Source organism: Penaeus chinensis, chromosome 30, assembly GCF_019202785.1.
Source record: "Penaeus chinensis breed Huanghai No. 1 chromosome 30, ASM1920278v2, whole genome shotgun sequence".
Classification (NCBI taxonomy): domain Eukaryota; kingdom Metazoa; phylum Arthropoda; class Malacostraca; order Decapoda; family Penaeidae; genus Penaeus; species Penaeus chinensis.
In genome coordinates, this window is record NC_061848.1 from 18,388,576 (window position 1) to 18,404,076 (window position 15,501).

The 15,501-nt window shown below is 36.2% G+C and overlaps 1 protein-coding gene across 1 annotated transcript in view; it reads left to right on the forward strand.

Annotated features, from left to right (window-relative positions):
- The window catches only part of LOC125041160 (phosphatidylserine synthase 2-like), a 43,136-nt gene extending 35,343 nt beyond the window's left edge, over nucleotides 1-7,793 (forward strand). Inside the window, exons 6-12 of the mRNA XM_047635971.1 lie at nucleotides 98-262; nucleotides 755-873; nucleotides 1,052-1,166; nucleotides 2,817-2,962; nucleotides 3,054-3,164; nucleotides 3,413-3,499; nucleotides 3,827-7,793. Coding sequence (XP_047491927.1) covers nucleotides 98-262; nucleotides 755-873; nucleotides 1,052-1,166; nucleotides 2,817-2,962; nucleotides 3,054-3,164; nucleotides 3,413-3,499; nucleotides 3,827-3,962 — 879 coding nt within the window. The 3' untranslated portion in view covers nucleotides 3,963-7,793. The remainder of the gene's footprint in view (nucleotides 1-97; nucleotides 263-754; nucleotides 874-1,051; nucleotides 1,167-2,816; nucleotides 2,963-3,053; nucleotides 3,165-3,412; nucleotides 3,500-3,826) is intronic.
- The last annotated feature ends 7,708 nt before the right edge of the window (nucleotides 7,794-15,501 follow it).

A 15,501-nucleotide genomic window follows, 5' to 3' on the forward strand; every position in this document is an offset into this window, starting at 1 on the left:
TCTTCCTCTCTTCCTCTTTGTTCTTTAAATTATCCTTCTGTTGTGCCATCTTCCTGACTTTGAAAATTTTTATTTCATTCTCTCCTTCTCCCTGCAGGACAAACTCGACTTGTTTGTTCCGCTGCACTTCTTCGGCTGGTGGCTGAAGACCCTCCTGTTGCGGGACTGGTGGCTCTGCTGGGTCATCTCAGTCATGTTTGAGATCCTGGAGTACACCCTCGAGCACCAGCTGCCCAACTTCTCTGAGTGCTGGTGGGACCATGTAAGTCTTGTCGTCCCTTTTTCCCTTCTGTGCACTTGCGGTATGTGTCCATTTCTTGACCCATTCTCTTTAGCATTTTTTATAGGTACTTTCTAAATTTTCCCAACTTTTCTTTTTCTTTTCTTTTCTTTTTCTTTTGTGTGTGATTATGCATAAATTTAGTTTATTTTTTAAATTGTTAATGTTTGTTCTATCTGAAAAAACAAGAAAGTTAGAATGGAATGTAAACCTTTCAGTGGAGATATGTGAATGTAACCCTTGTAGATATTAAACATGCTTGAAACTTGAATGTGGCTGTTAGTGGTCTAAAGAATAAAAATGAAATGTCATCTTTTATGATAAAATCCAATTTTTTTCTTACTTTTTTAGCATTTAGCTAGACCTTCACCAATTTATCCATTTAAGGAAGACACTTTTGATATTTGTAGTGTACGCTGTTCATAGCTTCATCCTTCATACACTTTTCCGATCGTGAATTTTCATTTTTTCTAGTGGATAATGGATGCCCTATTGTGTAATGGTCTGGGAATCTACTGTGGGCTTCAGTCTCTTAAGTATTTCTCCATCAAGACTTATCATTGGCGAGGCCTCTGGAACATCCCCAGTTACAGGTACTGTATCACTGCTTCTGTTCCTCCTGCGGTTGGGTGACGCTGCTCAGGTTATAGTGATTCACTTATAAAGGAAATGCTATTGTTCAGTGATCTTGCCATTCATTAAAATAAAATTAATCAGATGCAAAACTGCTCAGTTTCAAGATCCTAACACCTTTGTATTGGTGGTTCTCAGAGGCAAATTGCGGCGCATCATAGCCCAGTTCGGTCCATACGTTTGGGTAGATTTCGACTGGAAGCCTCTGTCATCTCTTGGTCGGTGGTTCTCCATGCTTGGAATTATAGCTGTGGTAAGGTTCTCTGAATCCATTTTTTTTTTTTAAGGTTTATGATAGTTTTTTTCAATTTATTTATTATGCAATTTTATATATTTGTTTTGCTTATCTACTGGTATTTATTTAAATTAATCTTTCTACTAATCTGATCTATATGGAGGTAGATAAAAGTTTCTGGCGACTGGAAGCAACAGCTTCTATTTCTATTTATAGATTGATAATAGAAATAGGAATTTATATTTGTATCGCAGTGTATATTTATTATACAGTACAATAGCTTCTCAAGAGCAATGTATTTCATGTATTTGTCATTTGCTCATGACTTGACTTTAGGTAATTTTGAAATTAAGTAATTTTTTGTTCTGAATGAAAGTCAGGTAATTTAATGTCAGCCTTACGTTGTACCCTTTAAATTTTATGTTCAACGTAAGTCCGTCTGTGTGGTGGTAAGTGGCATTGCTTGTTTTACCATAATTTTTATTCAGTAACAGACAACAGACATACACTACATAGGGCTTAAATGTGGATAGTATCTGTACAGTATAAAATAGTGGATATAGCATGTTGTTGTTTTTTTCAGAAGTATAAGTGTGAGAACAACACTTTAGTAATTGATTTTAATAAAGAGATTTTGCTTGTTGTTTTTAGTATATATTGTCAAATACAAGAGTGATTGCTGTTATATTTGTATATTTGATATACTAAAAATGACTACTAGAAAGGCAAGTTAAACTTGCTATTGTTTGATGTATGACTTGTGTTGGAACAGTAATGGTACCACCACATTAGCTAATGGAATTTAATCAAATGTATATTGATACTACTTTACTGTATTTGGATGTATTGCACTTTTAACCCCTTGGATCCTGGTGTGTGGCTTGTAGGGCAGTCGCACGTGAGCTCTTATGTGGTGACATGACGCCTTGCCTCCCCTTTGCAATGTTATCATCTCTCTGCATTTGTGGTTTTAGCTATTTTACCATTTTTCAATATCCTTTATCCAGATGGTAATAGACTGTTTTCCTTGCACAGTCTCCATTATCTCTCTAGTCTGTGATTCAGTGTAATGATAATAACACAAGTAACATTTTATTATTTGTAATTTATTTTTTCTTTTCTGTAATATTCAATTTTCTGTAATACAACATACACCACTGGTCATAGTGGGCAGGAATAGGAATTTGAGCATAGAAACTGTGTTCTTCCTGGAGCTGTGCTCTTCCAGTCATGGATCATGTTTGATACTAGTGGCAAGTCATTCCTGTTATCCCAGCCTTGATTTGAAATTCTCATGATGGCAATTTCCTGTTACCCTTCCCATAATGGCATGTTCACATCACCTGCCCTTCAAGCCAATTTTTTCATGATGTGATGGTCACATCATCTGAATTGTAGGGGTTAACCCAGGAAAATACAGTAAATATTTAATATTTCACATTTCTGTTATGACTATTAAAGTGAATAACTTTAAATGCCTTGGGTTTTATATGTAGTTATATTTTCCTCTTTAGATTTTTTTTTTTTTACCATTTTTTACAGTCCAACTTCTGTATTATTAGAGCTACACTGTTGGTAAAACAGTATTCTTGGAAAACTAAACAACACACATTATACAGGAATTTTATGACTGCAGTTCACTGTCTAATTTTTCCTGCCTTTCAACAGTTCCTTCTAGCAGAATTGAACACATTCTACCTAAAGTTTGTGTTATGGGTGGAGCCAAGTCACTGGGTCAACCTTGTCCGTCTCCTGTTCATCTTGCCTTGGGGTGCTGTAGCTCTCAGAGAGGTGTTCCAGTTTCTTGATGATCCGTGAGTGTTGATTGTCTGTAGTACCTAATTGCTGATAATAATTTCTCTTTAATCAAAATGATACTGATTTGTATTATTTTCTCTTCTCCAGAGATATTTTGAAGTTTGGTAGGCAATCGTGGCTCTTTTTAGCCATTGTATGCACAGAATTGTTAATATGTATCAAATTTGGCTGGGAGACAGTCACCATTCCCTTTCCCAGGTAAGTTCTACTATTTCTTTTGTTTAGCCAGCCTGGCCTCATTACCAATCTGGCATGGTTCATAATGATTTCCTTCACCAAACTTGAGTTTAGTGTAATATTTTCCATTTTGCCATTAAAATGTTTTATTTATTTTTATATATGTCTATTTGACTTTTGATGTTAATGTAACAACCCTTTGTTATGATATCAGTGTTTATATGATGCTACAGCTGATGGCTCCAATAAATGATGATTATACATTTCAGCCATGTGGTGACTCTATGGATTGCTATATTCGTGATGTTGATATTATGGACAGTGTGGAACTTTTTCATTGATCCTCATACCTTTAAGTAAGTTTGAGTTTATGGAAAGTTAATCTCAACATTTTTTAGATTTATATTATGATGTAAGAACACTTTCCACAGTGAATAGTTTATTGACATTTCAGTACTAAGTATTTCTCTGGAGCAAAGAAGATGCCATATTGGAAAAATGTTTTGCTGCACAATATGGGAGTGTTTTATTTAATTTTTTTCTCATTTGCCACCTGTAGTGCAAATATATTAAAATCATTCTGTAACATAGTATTTTTCATTGTTATGTTCTCATAAATAAAAAAAAAAAATCTAAGAGTAGATCAGTGTCAGTGAATTAATTTTTGGTTACCTCTGATACAGGGTAGACATTGAGAGGCGTCGAGAACACTGGAGCCAAGTGAGAGCCATTGAGACCAAGCTCAGCCCCTCAGAAACAAGATTCATACCACAGTTCTTCCTTGATAAACTAACACAGATGAGAACCAAGGAAGATTGAGTTGTTTTGGCCACAGCCAATCTGTTATGCCACAGCTACTCAAGGGTCTCAAGTGTAAAGTGATAAAACTAAGATGGGGTGTCCAGTGTCATGGGAATGGTGGGCTTATTATGGTGCATGTGATTAAACTGTTTGTATTTATTTATGAGTTGCAGGAAGGTAATACAACATGATATTGGATATTAGTTACTGTACAAATGCCTAGGATGAGGACACTGTCATCAGTATCTTAAAGATCATGAAGTTTAGTGAGCATGCTATTGTGTTTTCTGTGTTAGTATGTTTTGTTGAAGGTATCAGGTCAAGATGTGATAAAAGCACTAATGCTATGGGTCAAGTAGTTTACTACATTTTTACTTTTTTGTTTTTATAAAGATTTTATTAAGATAATTTTTGATTATAGAAGCATATACTGTTCCATTTCATGTTATTGAATTGTACTAAAAACATGGTTCAAATAAACAGATATATCATTGTTGATGTGAAGTATTAACTTATAATCTACTTACTAAGACACTTCAGAGGCTTGTGACTGAAGACCCCAAAATAAGGGAACTTAGACATATCTTTTCAGTATGATGTTTTAGTGTAACATCATATCAAAAATAGTTGAAATATTGTGAAGTCATTGTGAGCCATAATGGTAATTCTTACCATGTTAGACGAGCAAATATACAGCAGGTGTAATAATGTGTGGCAGGATACAAGTACATTATTCCACATACAATGCCAGAAGCATCTTAACTCAACAGAAATTTACAAACACTTGATAAAAGAGATGATGTTAATATTTTTTTGAAGACAGTTAAAGAAGAAATTTATCTATTGCTTTTATTCTTTCACTAATATTTTGTTGCTATTTTAATTTTAACATTAATTTTTTATTTTTTATTTTTACCAGATGATCATCATGTAAATGGGAACTTATTTAAGGCAGCTGCTTCTCGTTAAAAGCATGAGAGAGCTGTGGTAATAGAAAGGTGCATGTATTACTTAAATCATTCTGATAGTCTGTAGGTAAAACCAGGACATACTTCAGGTTTGCAAAATCTACTTTAATTTAGAGAAAGATAGAATATGAGCTTATCAAAGAATTCTTAATGATATAGTTTTTAAATTATTGGTATACACAGGAAAAGTATTGCACCTTTAGCATTTATCCCACTTATTTTATGCTTTAAATCAAAGAATAATTAGGGTAGAGGGTGCTTGGCAGTTGACAGAATATGCACATTCATTTTTGCTGTGTGGATGAAGTCACCAGCAGTTGGCTGAAGACACTTTTAGCACTTCTGATTTTTTAGCGCTAAAGCCCTCAGTACCATGTTTGGATGAGGTGTTGATTTGACAGATCTTCAGTCAAATTGATTATAACAAGAGAATCTGATTTTAAAATTTGTCATCTGCACCATTAAGAGGCACAAGCTGACTAGTCAAATTAAATGTACTAAGGGACTCCTATTGCAAAGATATCTGTTGTATTTGCTTTGAATAGATACAAATGGTTAATTTGTGTCATTTTTAACTGCTGTGGCCTTAGGATTTGGAGAAGAGAGTGTATACAGTGCTTTGTATTGTAGACAATATTCCTCTACTAACCAAGTGCAATTGAAACGTATGAATAAGTGAATGGATATCCTAGCAATACTATTTTAGTTATTTTCATTATATTTTTTTCATTATACTCTTCACTTTTATAAACAATAATTTAAAGTATTTCCTAGTATATTTAATTCATTCACTTAATTGTTTGTTTTTAAATGTGCAGATAGTTTGTCTTTCCCTTATTTTCATATCCTACATTTCCAGTTTTGCTTCATTATTACAAATCAGTATATACACAAGCACACACATTCAGATACTTAAAAGGATTTTATGATAATAAATATGGCATTGTTGAGCAGTGTGACATTTACCCTATCAGGAGACTATGTGATTACATCAAGTCCCAAAACTACATAAAGATATTTTTGTGGTCTTACAGCAGGGACTCTGCCAGCAGTCAACACTGCCCACAAACCTATGAATAAAGCTATACAATTTATGCCTACGATACTGCCTATGGTCAATAATGACACAACTGTGATGTAAAAGAAGAGCCATGGCATATATTTTGTTACAGATGTCAGAATGAACAATTTCCCAATGAATGAAGATTACTGGTTTTCCCAGTCTTCTCTTGCTCAATGTATAAACACTACAAGGCAATTTCCTTACAAGCAGTATAACCTCTTTACAAGTGAAATGGGAATTGTTTCACTGAGACGGAACAGCCTTTTATGTGAAGAATTATTGAGACACATTCACCTTACTCTCTAAACGATAGATAGATAGACTTGCTGCTCATTAGCCAGAAGCAAATATGTATATGAATGGATGGCATTTGATTCTGGCAAGAATTTACCCCTTGTTGTATCTTTTAGTGTGACATTAATATCTGTGTCCATTGAGGGCAAAGGAGCAAAGCACTCTAAGGTCAGAATGGAAGTTCTGTTCTATTTTCTGTTTTAAACCTACGGGTAATTTTTGAATACTGAGAAGGTAACCACTTTGGTGTTAAGTGAAGACATGTCATTAATGAATGTCATTTTGTTTTGTTTCTTGGCTTTGATATCTGTGTCCATTTGGCATAGAGTTGTCCACACCTATTAATATAATGATAATGTTACTTAAACTAAAGTAAAGAGTAAAATTATAATAATAATTAAAAAAAATATATATATGTATAAATTAAGGACTCTCAATTTTGCCACAAATAGTGAATATTCTGAAAGGTTGTAATGTAAATGTTACAGTTGCATCAAATATACCATGTACTTGTATCACAGCAATTTATTGCTTATTGTTACAGAATATTCTGTTATATATTTTGTAAGCTTCCCTATAAGAAAGAGATTTAGACTGAATCTAACAGAAATCAGATTAACTGTCAGAGATAAGGTTGAAAAATTAAAAGTTCTCATAACAAATGAAATGAGTGATGATGTGAAACAAATGATGAATGTAATAGGGAAATAGGAGAGATGAGAGAACAGAAAAGAGATAAAAAGGGACACAAAGAATCACTGTAGGCAACAAAAGAAAAAAAAAAAAGAAAAAAGAAAAAAATCTGAGAAAAATACCAGATCTGTAGTTCATGATTTGTGTCATTACAGGGATGCATTGATAATGTGCAATACTTAGATGTTTATAATGCATGTGGTATTTTCAGGAAAATATTTATAACTATTTAAATTTAACATTTAATTGTCTTTCGTGCCATATTATATGATGGTGTTTAAATCCTTTGAACTAGTTTTATGCAGTGTATTACATATGGATGAAAACTTTGGATCCCATTGCTCATACACCCATATTATAACTTAGTTTGTTGTATAGTCCAGTGTTAATTGTTGAATATATGATTTCAAGTATATATTTTTCCTAAGCTGGAGAAATTTGAAAGATTAATATAATTTGTTGGTACATAGCTAGACAAAATTAGGTGAATTGTTGGAAGGGTGAAAGAAACTGCATCTCTGACTAGTGTTAATAAGTGCTTGGGATGTTCCTGTGTTGAAGACTGCAGGTATAATCATGCCTTTTACCTCACTTTGCACCTTTGATGCTACACGGAACTGCTTGTTTCCTTACTTTTAGATTGTTATGATAAACTTAGGTCACAGAATTGAAGTAATGAATGGAAAATATATATAAAAGAACACAGATAAATTTTTGTATGTGTATGAAAGTTCCTCAGCTAAGTGAATTTTCCATGATGATTCTGTAGTGGGACCACAGTCATCAGAGGAGTTGTACAAGAACCTGTTTTACCATAAAATACTAACAGAATTTGTGTTTCTTTTAACCTTGGCAGAATGTTTATACTCATTTCAGTTGGCTGCATAACAGGAAATCAAAGATCTAAAATTCAAAATGACTTTTAGCTGAAGTATTATGTTGCTTATTGTTCAAAATATGGATCTTCCATTGGGCTAAGTAACTAAAGAATATAAGTAAAGTGCTGAAATTTCTTTATTCTTGAAACATCTACAGAAAAAGGTTATGGTTGGTCTTACTAATCAAACAAAACAAAATTTACTATTAATCCAACATGTTTCTTCCCTGCATTTTTCCTTTAAGAGTGTTACTCTTGAATTATATTACTATGAATTATTCTTTGAATAATTTGTCTGGTTTCAGAATAACTTTGGCATTGATATCTCGTTTCCCTCAGTCTCCCCCCCCCCCCCTCTCTCTCTCTCTCTCTCTCTCTCTCTCTCTCTCTCTCTCTCTCTCTCTCTCTCTCTCTCTCTCTCTCTCTCTCTCTCTCTCTCTCTCTCTCTCTCTCTCTCTCTCTCTCTCTCTCTCTCCTCTCTCTCCCTCTCTCTCTCTCTCTCCCTCTCTCTCTCTCTCTCCCTCTCTCTCTCTCTCTCCCTCTATCTCTCTCTCTCCCTCTATCTCTCTCTCTCCCTCTATCTCTCTCTCTCCCTCTATCTCTCTCTCTCCCTCTATCTCTCTCTCTCCCTCTCTCTCTCTCTCTCCCTCTATCTCTCTCTCTCCCTCTATCTCTCTCTCTCCCTCTATCTCTCTCTCTCCCTCTATCTCTCTCTCTCCCTCTATCTCTCCCACTCCCTTTAACTCTCTCTCTCCCACTCCCTCGAACTCTCCCTCTCCCACTTATTTTCCCTCCCCCTCTCCCACTTATTTTCCCTCCCCCTCTCCCTTTCCCTTTCCCTTTCCCTTTCCCTTTCCCTTTCCCATTCCCATTCCCATTCCCATTCCCATTCCCATTCCCATTCCCTTTCCCTTTCCCTTTCCCTTTCCCTTTCCCTTTCCCTTTCCCTTTCCCTTTCCCTTTCCCTTTCCCTTTCCCTTTCCCTTTCCCTTTCCCTTTCCCTTTCCCTTTCCCTTTCCCTTTCCCTTTCCCTTTCCCTTTCCCTCACTAATTCCAAAAATGGTGAGTGAGTGACAGAAAGTGAGAATGACCTGAGTGTGGGAGGGACAGAGAGTGACCGAGTGAGTAAGAGACAGAGTGACTGATTGAGTGAGAGACAGAGAGAGTGATTGAATGACAGAATGAGTTAGATATAGTGACTGACTGAGTGAGAGGCAGAGAGAGTGACTGAGTGAGTAAGAGACAGAGAATGACTGAGTAAGAGACAGAGAGAGTGACTTAGTGAGAGACAGAGAGAGTGACTGAGTGAGTAAGAGACAGTGAGTGAGATGCAGAGAGAGTGACTGAATGACAGAATGAGTGAGAGACAGAATGAAAGACTAAGAGACTGAGAGAATGACTGAATGAGTGAGATACAGAGAGAATGACTGAGTGAGAAAGAGAATGAGTAAGAGACAGAGAGTGACTGAGTGATTAAGAGACAGAGAGTGACTGAGATGGTGAGAGACAGGGAAAGTGACTGAGTGATTGAGAGAAGAGTGATTGAGTGAAAAACAGAGAATGAGTAAGAGACAGAGAGTGACTGAGCGAATAAAAGAGAGAGTGACTGAATGACAGAATGAGTGAGAGACAGAGAGAGTGAGTGAGAAACAGAGTGGCCGAGTGAGTAACATGCAGAGAGAGTGAGTGAGCGAGTGAGTAAAAGAGAGAGTGACTGAATGACAGAATGAGTGAGAGACAGAATGACTGAGTGAGTGAGAGATAGTGACTGACTGAGTGAGAGGCAGAGAGAATGACTGATTGAGTGAGAGACAGAGAGAGTAACAGAGTAAGTGAGAGACACGAGAGAATAACTGAATGAGTGAGAGGCAGAGAGATTGATTGACTGAGTGAGAGACAGAAAGAGTAATAGAGTGAGTGAGAGACAGAGAGAGAGATTGTCTCGGAGCAGACTCATTCATCTGAGTGAGTGAAAGGCGACAAAGAAAGTGGAAGACAGAGAGAGTGATTGAGTGGGTAAGAGACAGAGAGTGACTGAGTGCGTAAGAGACAGAAAGAGCGACTGAGTGAGTGAAAGAACAGAGTGATGGAGTGAGTGAGAAAGAGAGTGACTGAGTTGGTAAGAGACAGAAAGAATGGATGAGTGACTGAATGAGTGATAGACGGAGGGGGTGACTGAATGAGTGAGAGACAGAAAGAATGACTAAGTGAGTTAGAGACAGAGAGAGTGACTGATTGAGTGAAAGACAGAGAGAGTGACTAGTTGAGTGAGAGACAGAGAGAGTGACTTTATAAATAAGAGAGATTATTTCGGAGCAGACTAATTCATTCCTTTGCCCGCAAGTGAGAGACGACAGAGCAAATGACTAAGTGAGTTAGCATGAGATTGTCTCGGAGCACACTCATCCATTGCTTTGCCCGCAAATTTACGCACAATACCGGCCGGAGTGACGGTAACTCTCTGGGTAGCTTCGCGGTCTCCCATATCAATAGGAAATACCTGGCTCGTATACGATGCAACAGAAAGGAATTAAAAATAAATTTATGGAAAAATAAAGGAATAAACTGGACTGTGAAAAAACATGAGATCTTGTTTAATGAAATAATATATGGGTAAAGGGACGGGCTAATTTGTGTGTACATCGTTCCATGTTGGACGCTGCAATGTTGCATGAAGGTGGGTACCTCAGCTTACTTACAGGCACACACACAAACACATATATGTAATGGGTCTGTGTGTCCCATAGCATATATATATATATATATATATATATATATATATATGTATATATATATATGTGTGTGTGTATGTGTGAATGTATATATACTTATAAACACCTTTGTTCCGTTTACGTTATCTCTGGTGCGTATATCGCCGTTTAGAGGAGGCAGCAGGCTGCTCGGGCCACAGCAGCGCCCATTGTCGTAAGGACAATGCCAACGCTTAAACAACCGCAACCAAATATAAGGATAAGGATCTCACACAAGCCGAGGTATGCTCTCCTTTTGGAAACCAAGGATAAATTAATTAAATCAAATTAGATAGTTTAGTTTTATTCTATTTGTTATAGTGGTTATTATTAGTGTGACATGCTGTCTGCTTATATTTGCTTCTAAATTACCCTCTGTGCGCAAGGAATGGCCGGGGTTACCAACTACTGGCAGCGCGAGCTTTGGACGAAGGTCAGCAAGATTAATATACCTTTGCACCACACACAGGAAGCGTTATCAGCGCGTACGCTGATGAGGAAAACAGATGTCTGGTGTGAAGCAATGCACACTGAAAAGAATGCAGAAAGCATATCGTCAGCAAATACATGTCTTTCGTGACGCAGTACTCATAAAGCCGTTCGTTTCCAGGAGGAGCACAAGAAAAGGATGAAAAAAGTCGAAAGAAGCACAAGAAAAGGATGAAAAAAGTCGAAAGAAAGGCGAAGAGGGAAATGGAAGCGAGAAGCGAGCTTGAGAGCGAGCTCAGGATACGAGACAAGAGGATCGGAATGTCAAGGAAGGAGCGATGGGGCGAGTTGGTCTCTTGCCTGTATATCGTCTCGGTTGTGCGGAGTATCATAATCACGACATTAGTAATGATTACGCTTAGAGTTGTAAACCTATTGAAGATGGTAGGGACAAAATAGAGACAATAATGTTAAGTCTGATTTAGTAAAAAGTGAGTGGTAAAATAACATTAAAATGTATGTTCAATGAGAAAGCTCAGAATTTTTTTTTTTTTTTTAATCGGAACTCAAAGACGGCGACAGCTTGTTAGAGCGAATGATATGTATAGCCGACCACCCTTTAGGAAAGTAAGAGGAGAAAGGCAGTGGAAGGTTCACACAGTATTAAATGATAAAAAGCATTAAAATAAAATTTATATAATTCTCTATCTTATTCATTCCAAAGGCTATTAAGAGAACAGGAACAGAGATAAATACCTTCTCTCTTCGGAGGCAAGTATTTCATCGATTCATACACGCTGATCCATATATATATATATATATATATATATATATATATATATATATATATATATATATATGGGATGTAATTAAGCAGCTGTCACAGGTGACCTCGCCTCGCTCCCCCCACGCTTCCTGCAGCTGGCGTCCCCACGCCGCGTTTCAATGGACGCTCGCTATTTATGGCCAAGGATGACCCGGGTTTAGGAGAGTTCGTGCCCAGCGCTCGTCGTGTCAAGGTCGCCGCCCAGCCTTCGGCCCTCTCAGGGCTGGAGGGTAGACGTGCCCTCGCTCCCGCGGGTTCCGGTCATTCTCACCAGCCTTCCGCCCCCACCGGACCTGTCAGCGCCGCGACCTCCCGCACTCAGCACCTTACCCAAGACTTGTCTCATGTGTTACCATTCTGTGTTGTACTCTTCAGAAATAAAAGAGTCAAGCCATCATACTACGTTAACTATCACTGCTGTTCATCTATAGCCTTTTACAATATATATATATATATATATATATATATATATATGCGTGTGTGTGTGCATATATATGTATAGACCACGCATTGCCTGATCTTCTCCGTATTTAACATGTAAGAGCTGTACTTCAATGATGCGATGCATTGTACTCTCCATGTGTGTGTGTGTGTGTGTGTGTGTGTGTGTGTGTGTGTGTGTGTGTGTGTGTGTGTGTGTGTGTGTGTGTGTGTGTGTGTGTGTGTGTGTGTGTGTGCATTTATGTAAATATGTGGACGTGTTTGAGCTGCTACATGAAATAGGAATTTCCTTTGCTAGATTAGAAACAGTCACATGAAGAGGCTCTTGTTCCCAATAGAGTGTGGTAAATCCTTCCAAAGCGTTGCTAACACGCGCTTCTTCCCTTGCTAACCTGCAGCCGCCACGTAACCCTGAGGCGACGGCCCAATCCTCGGCCTCACGCAAGAGGAAGACTTGGGGAGCAGGGACAAGACTTCCCCAGCAGCTAGCACGGACGGGCCTAGGGGAGCAGCAGGCAAGACAGAGAAGCCTCAGTAAGCAGAAAAGGCAAGGCGAATAAAGCACATGAAAATGACGAGTCTTCGGGAGTAGGAGGCGGGAGGGAGAGAATAAGGCAGAAAGCAGACAGAAGGGGCATGTCTAAGGTAGTGGCCAACAGGGCCGAGTCGTCTCAAGAAGACAGCAGGGATGAGTTGTTTTAAGATGAAAACAGAGATGAGTCGTCTCAAGAAGACGACAGTAATGAGTCGTCTCAAGAAGACAGCAGGGACGAGTCGTCTCATGCTGAAGACAGGGACGAGTCATCTGAAGAAGACGATAGGGATGAGATGTCTCAAGATGAAGACAGGAATGAGTCGTCTCATAATAAAAACAGAGATGAGTCATCTCAAAATGAACACAGGAATGAGTCATCTCAAGAAGACAGCAGGGATGAGTCGTCTCAAGATGAAGACAGGAATGAATCATCTCAAGAAGACGCCATAATAATTTCATGATTTTAGTTATATTCTGCAAAAATAGATAAAAAACAGAAGCACTAACACTCATAAGTTTAATATCAAACTAATTTATGAAATATACAAACCTTTCAAAATTATGCCTTATTGATAATATGGAAGAAAAGTTAATATAAGGCAAGAATGGAAAGCATGACAATATTTGTTGGTCTTTACCATGACATGTGATCACACTTAAACCACATTTTATGAAATATATGTTGATTGGATAACAATGCATGTAATAATTCTACTGGTGCCCTGACTAAGCCTGACAAGTAAATTCAAAGCAAGAGCAAGCCTTAAAAATTCATATACAGGCTGCCATGACCCGCTGCCAACCTGCAGATGTTCACGCTAAAACTAACTCGGCTTCCTTTACGCCATTGTGGCTATTACTAATACATATCAAACAAACTAATCTTACTTTTTCCCAAATTATTATGTAATTATTCACAGATACATAATAAAGTCACAACAACTATATAAGCACTTATGAATGCAAAGGAACGAAAACGTATCCTACATGACCAAAGAATATTGCTATTTCAGCATAGACTTACCTATATCATACTCTGTACGATATTCCTTTGATATATTTCAATTATTATGTAATAACTGCATAACATTTAGTTTTGGTCCATTGACAGGATATGGAGTGACGGCTATCATTAGGCTAAGATTTTATATTTCATTGATTTGATCTCAGAAAATCATTAAATACAATTCTCAGACAATGCTATCCTCAGATCGGTTTTCGTGTTTTTTTTTTTTTTTTTTTTTTATATATATACAATAGTAACACTATTGAGAGTTGGAAAAAAGTGCGGCTCTGAACTAAGTTTGAATGTAGCTTACCTATTTAGATGTCCTAGTTGCCAGGTTAGGTACGTGGGATCAACTTCACGATGGCAACGTCACTGCATTCTCGAACACAAAGGCAAGTCAATCAGGACAGGCCTACAGCTGAGCAAACCATCCTTCTCAGCAATTAGAGAGCATTCTCACTTCCATAATCACCTTTTTAACAATAATAATTTCAAAATCTTAACCTCCTATCTTCACAGAGTTGACCTGATGATAGCTGTTACTCCACATTCTATCAGTGAACCAAAACTAAACAATATTTCCACTGAAGCCACCCTGATTACCACGTAAACTACCAACCCCCCATTCTCTGGTTAGTGCCTGTTAGTTGCTTCACTGGCTTCATTTGTGGCCTTTTGATGTTTTTCGTTCTGTGATTTTGTATCATTTTTATGTACTATTTAATGTAATTAGAATAATTTCCTTGTTCTGGTTTTATTTTAGCACTGATGATGGAGATTGCATCTCCAAAACGTTTGTAATTGCAATAATGAAATTCTTTCAGCCGCGTTTTGGTCTTCCTCTTCCCAATATATATGTATATAGGTAAATATGTATATACATATATATATATTAGTTGATATGCATATTTGTTTTGATATATGCATATATGCATGTATGTACATGTATATATGCATATATATATAAACATATATAAAGATAATAATAAAAATAACAATAATAATCATAACAATAATAATAATGATAATAGGAATATCAATATTGACAACAACAACAATGATAATAATAACTAGTGATAAAAATAGTATTTGTTACTATCATTATTATTATTATTATAGATAATACTACTAGTATTAAGAATGATAATAATAATAAAAATCATTATCGTTATCATTTTAACTATGACTTTTATCATTAATATCCTTATCATGGTAATGGTAATTATATTGCTACTACTACTAATAATAATAATAACAGTTATGGTAATGATAATAATAATAATAATAATAATAATAATAATAATAATAATAATAATCACAACAACATCAACAATGATAATGATGACGTTTATAATAATAACAATAATAGTAATAATAATGATAATAATAATAATGATAATGATAATAATAATAATGATAATAATGATAATAATAATAATAATAATAATAATAATAATAATAATAATATCAATAAGAACAACAGCAACAACAAAAATTATGATAATGATAATAATCATGATAACATTTTTGATTATAATGATATTAATGATAATAATGAAGATGATGATAATTGTAATAATAACATAATAATAGTAGTAGTAGTAATAATAATAATGATAATAATAACGATAATAATGATAATGATAATAATAATAATAATAATAACGATAAT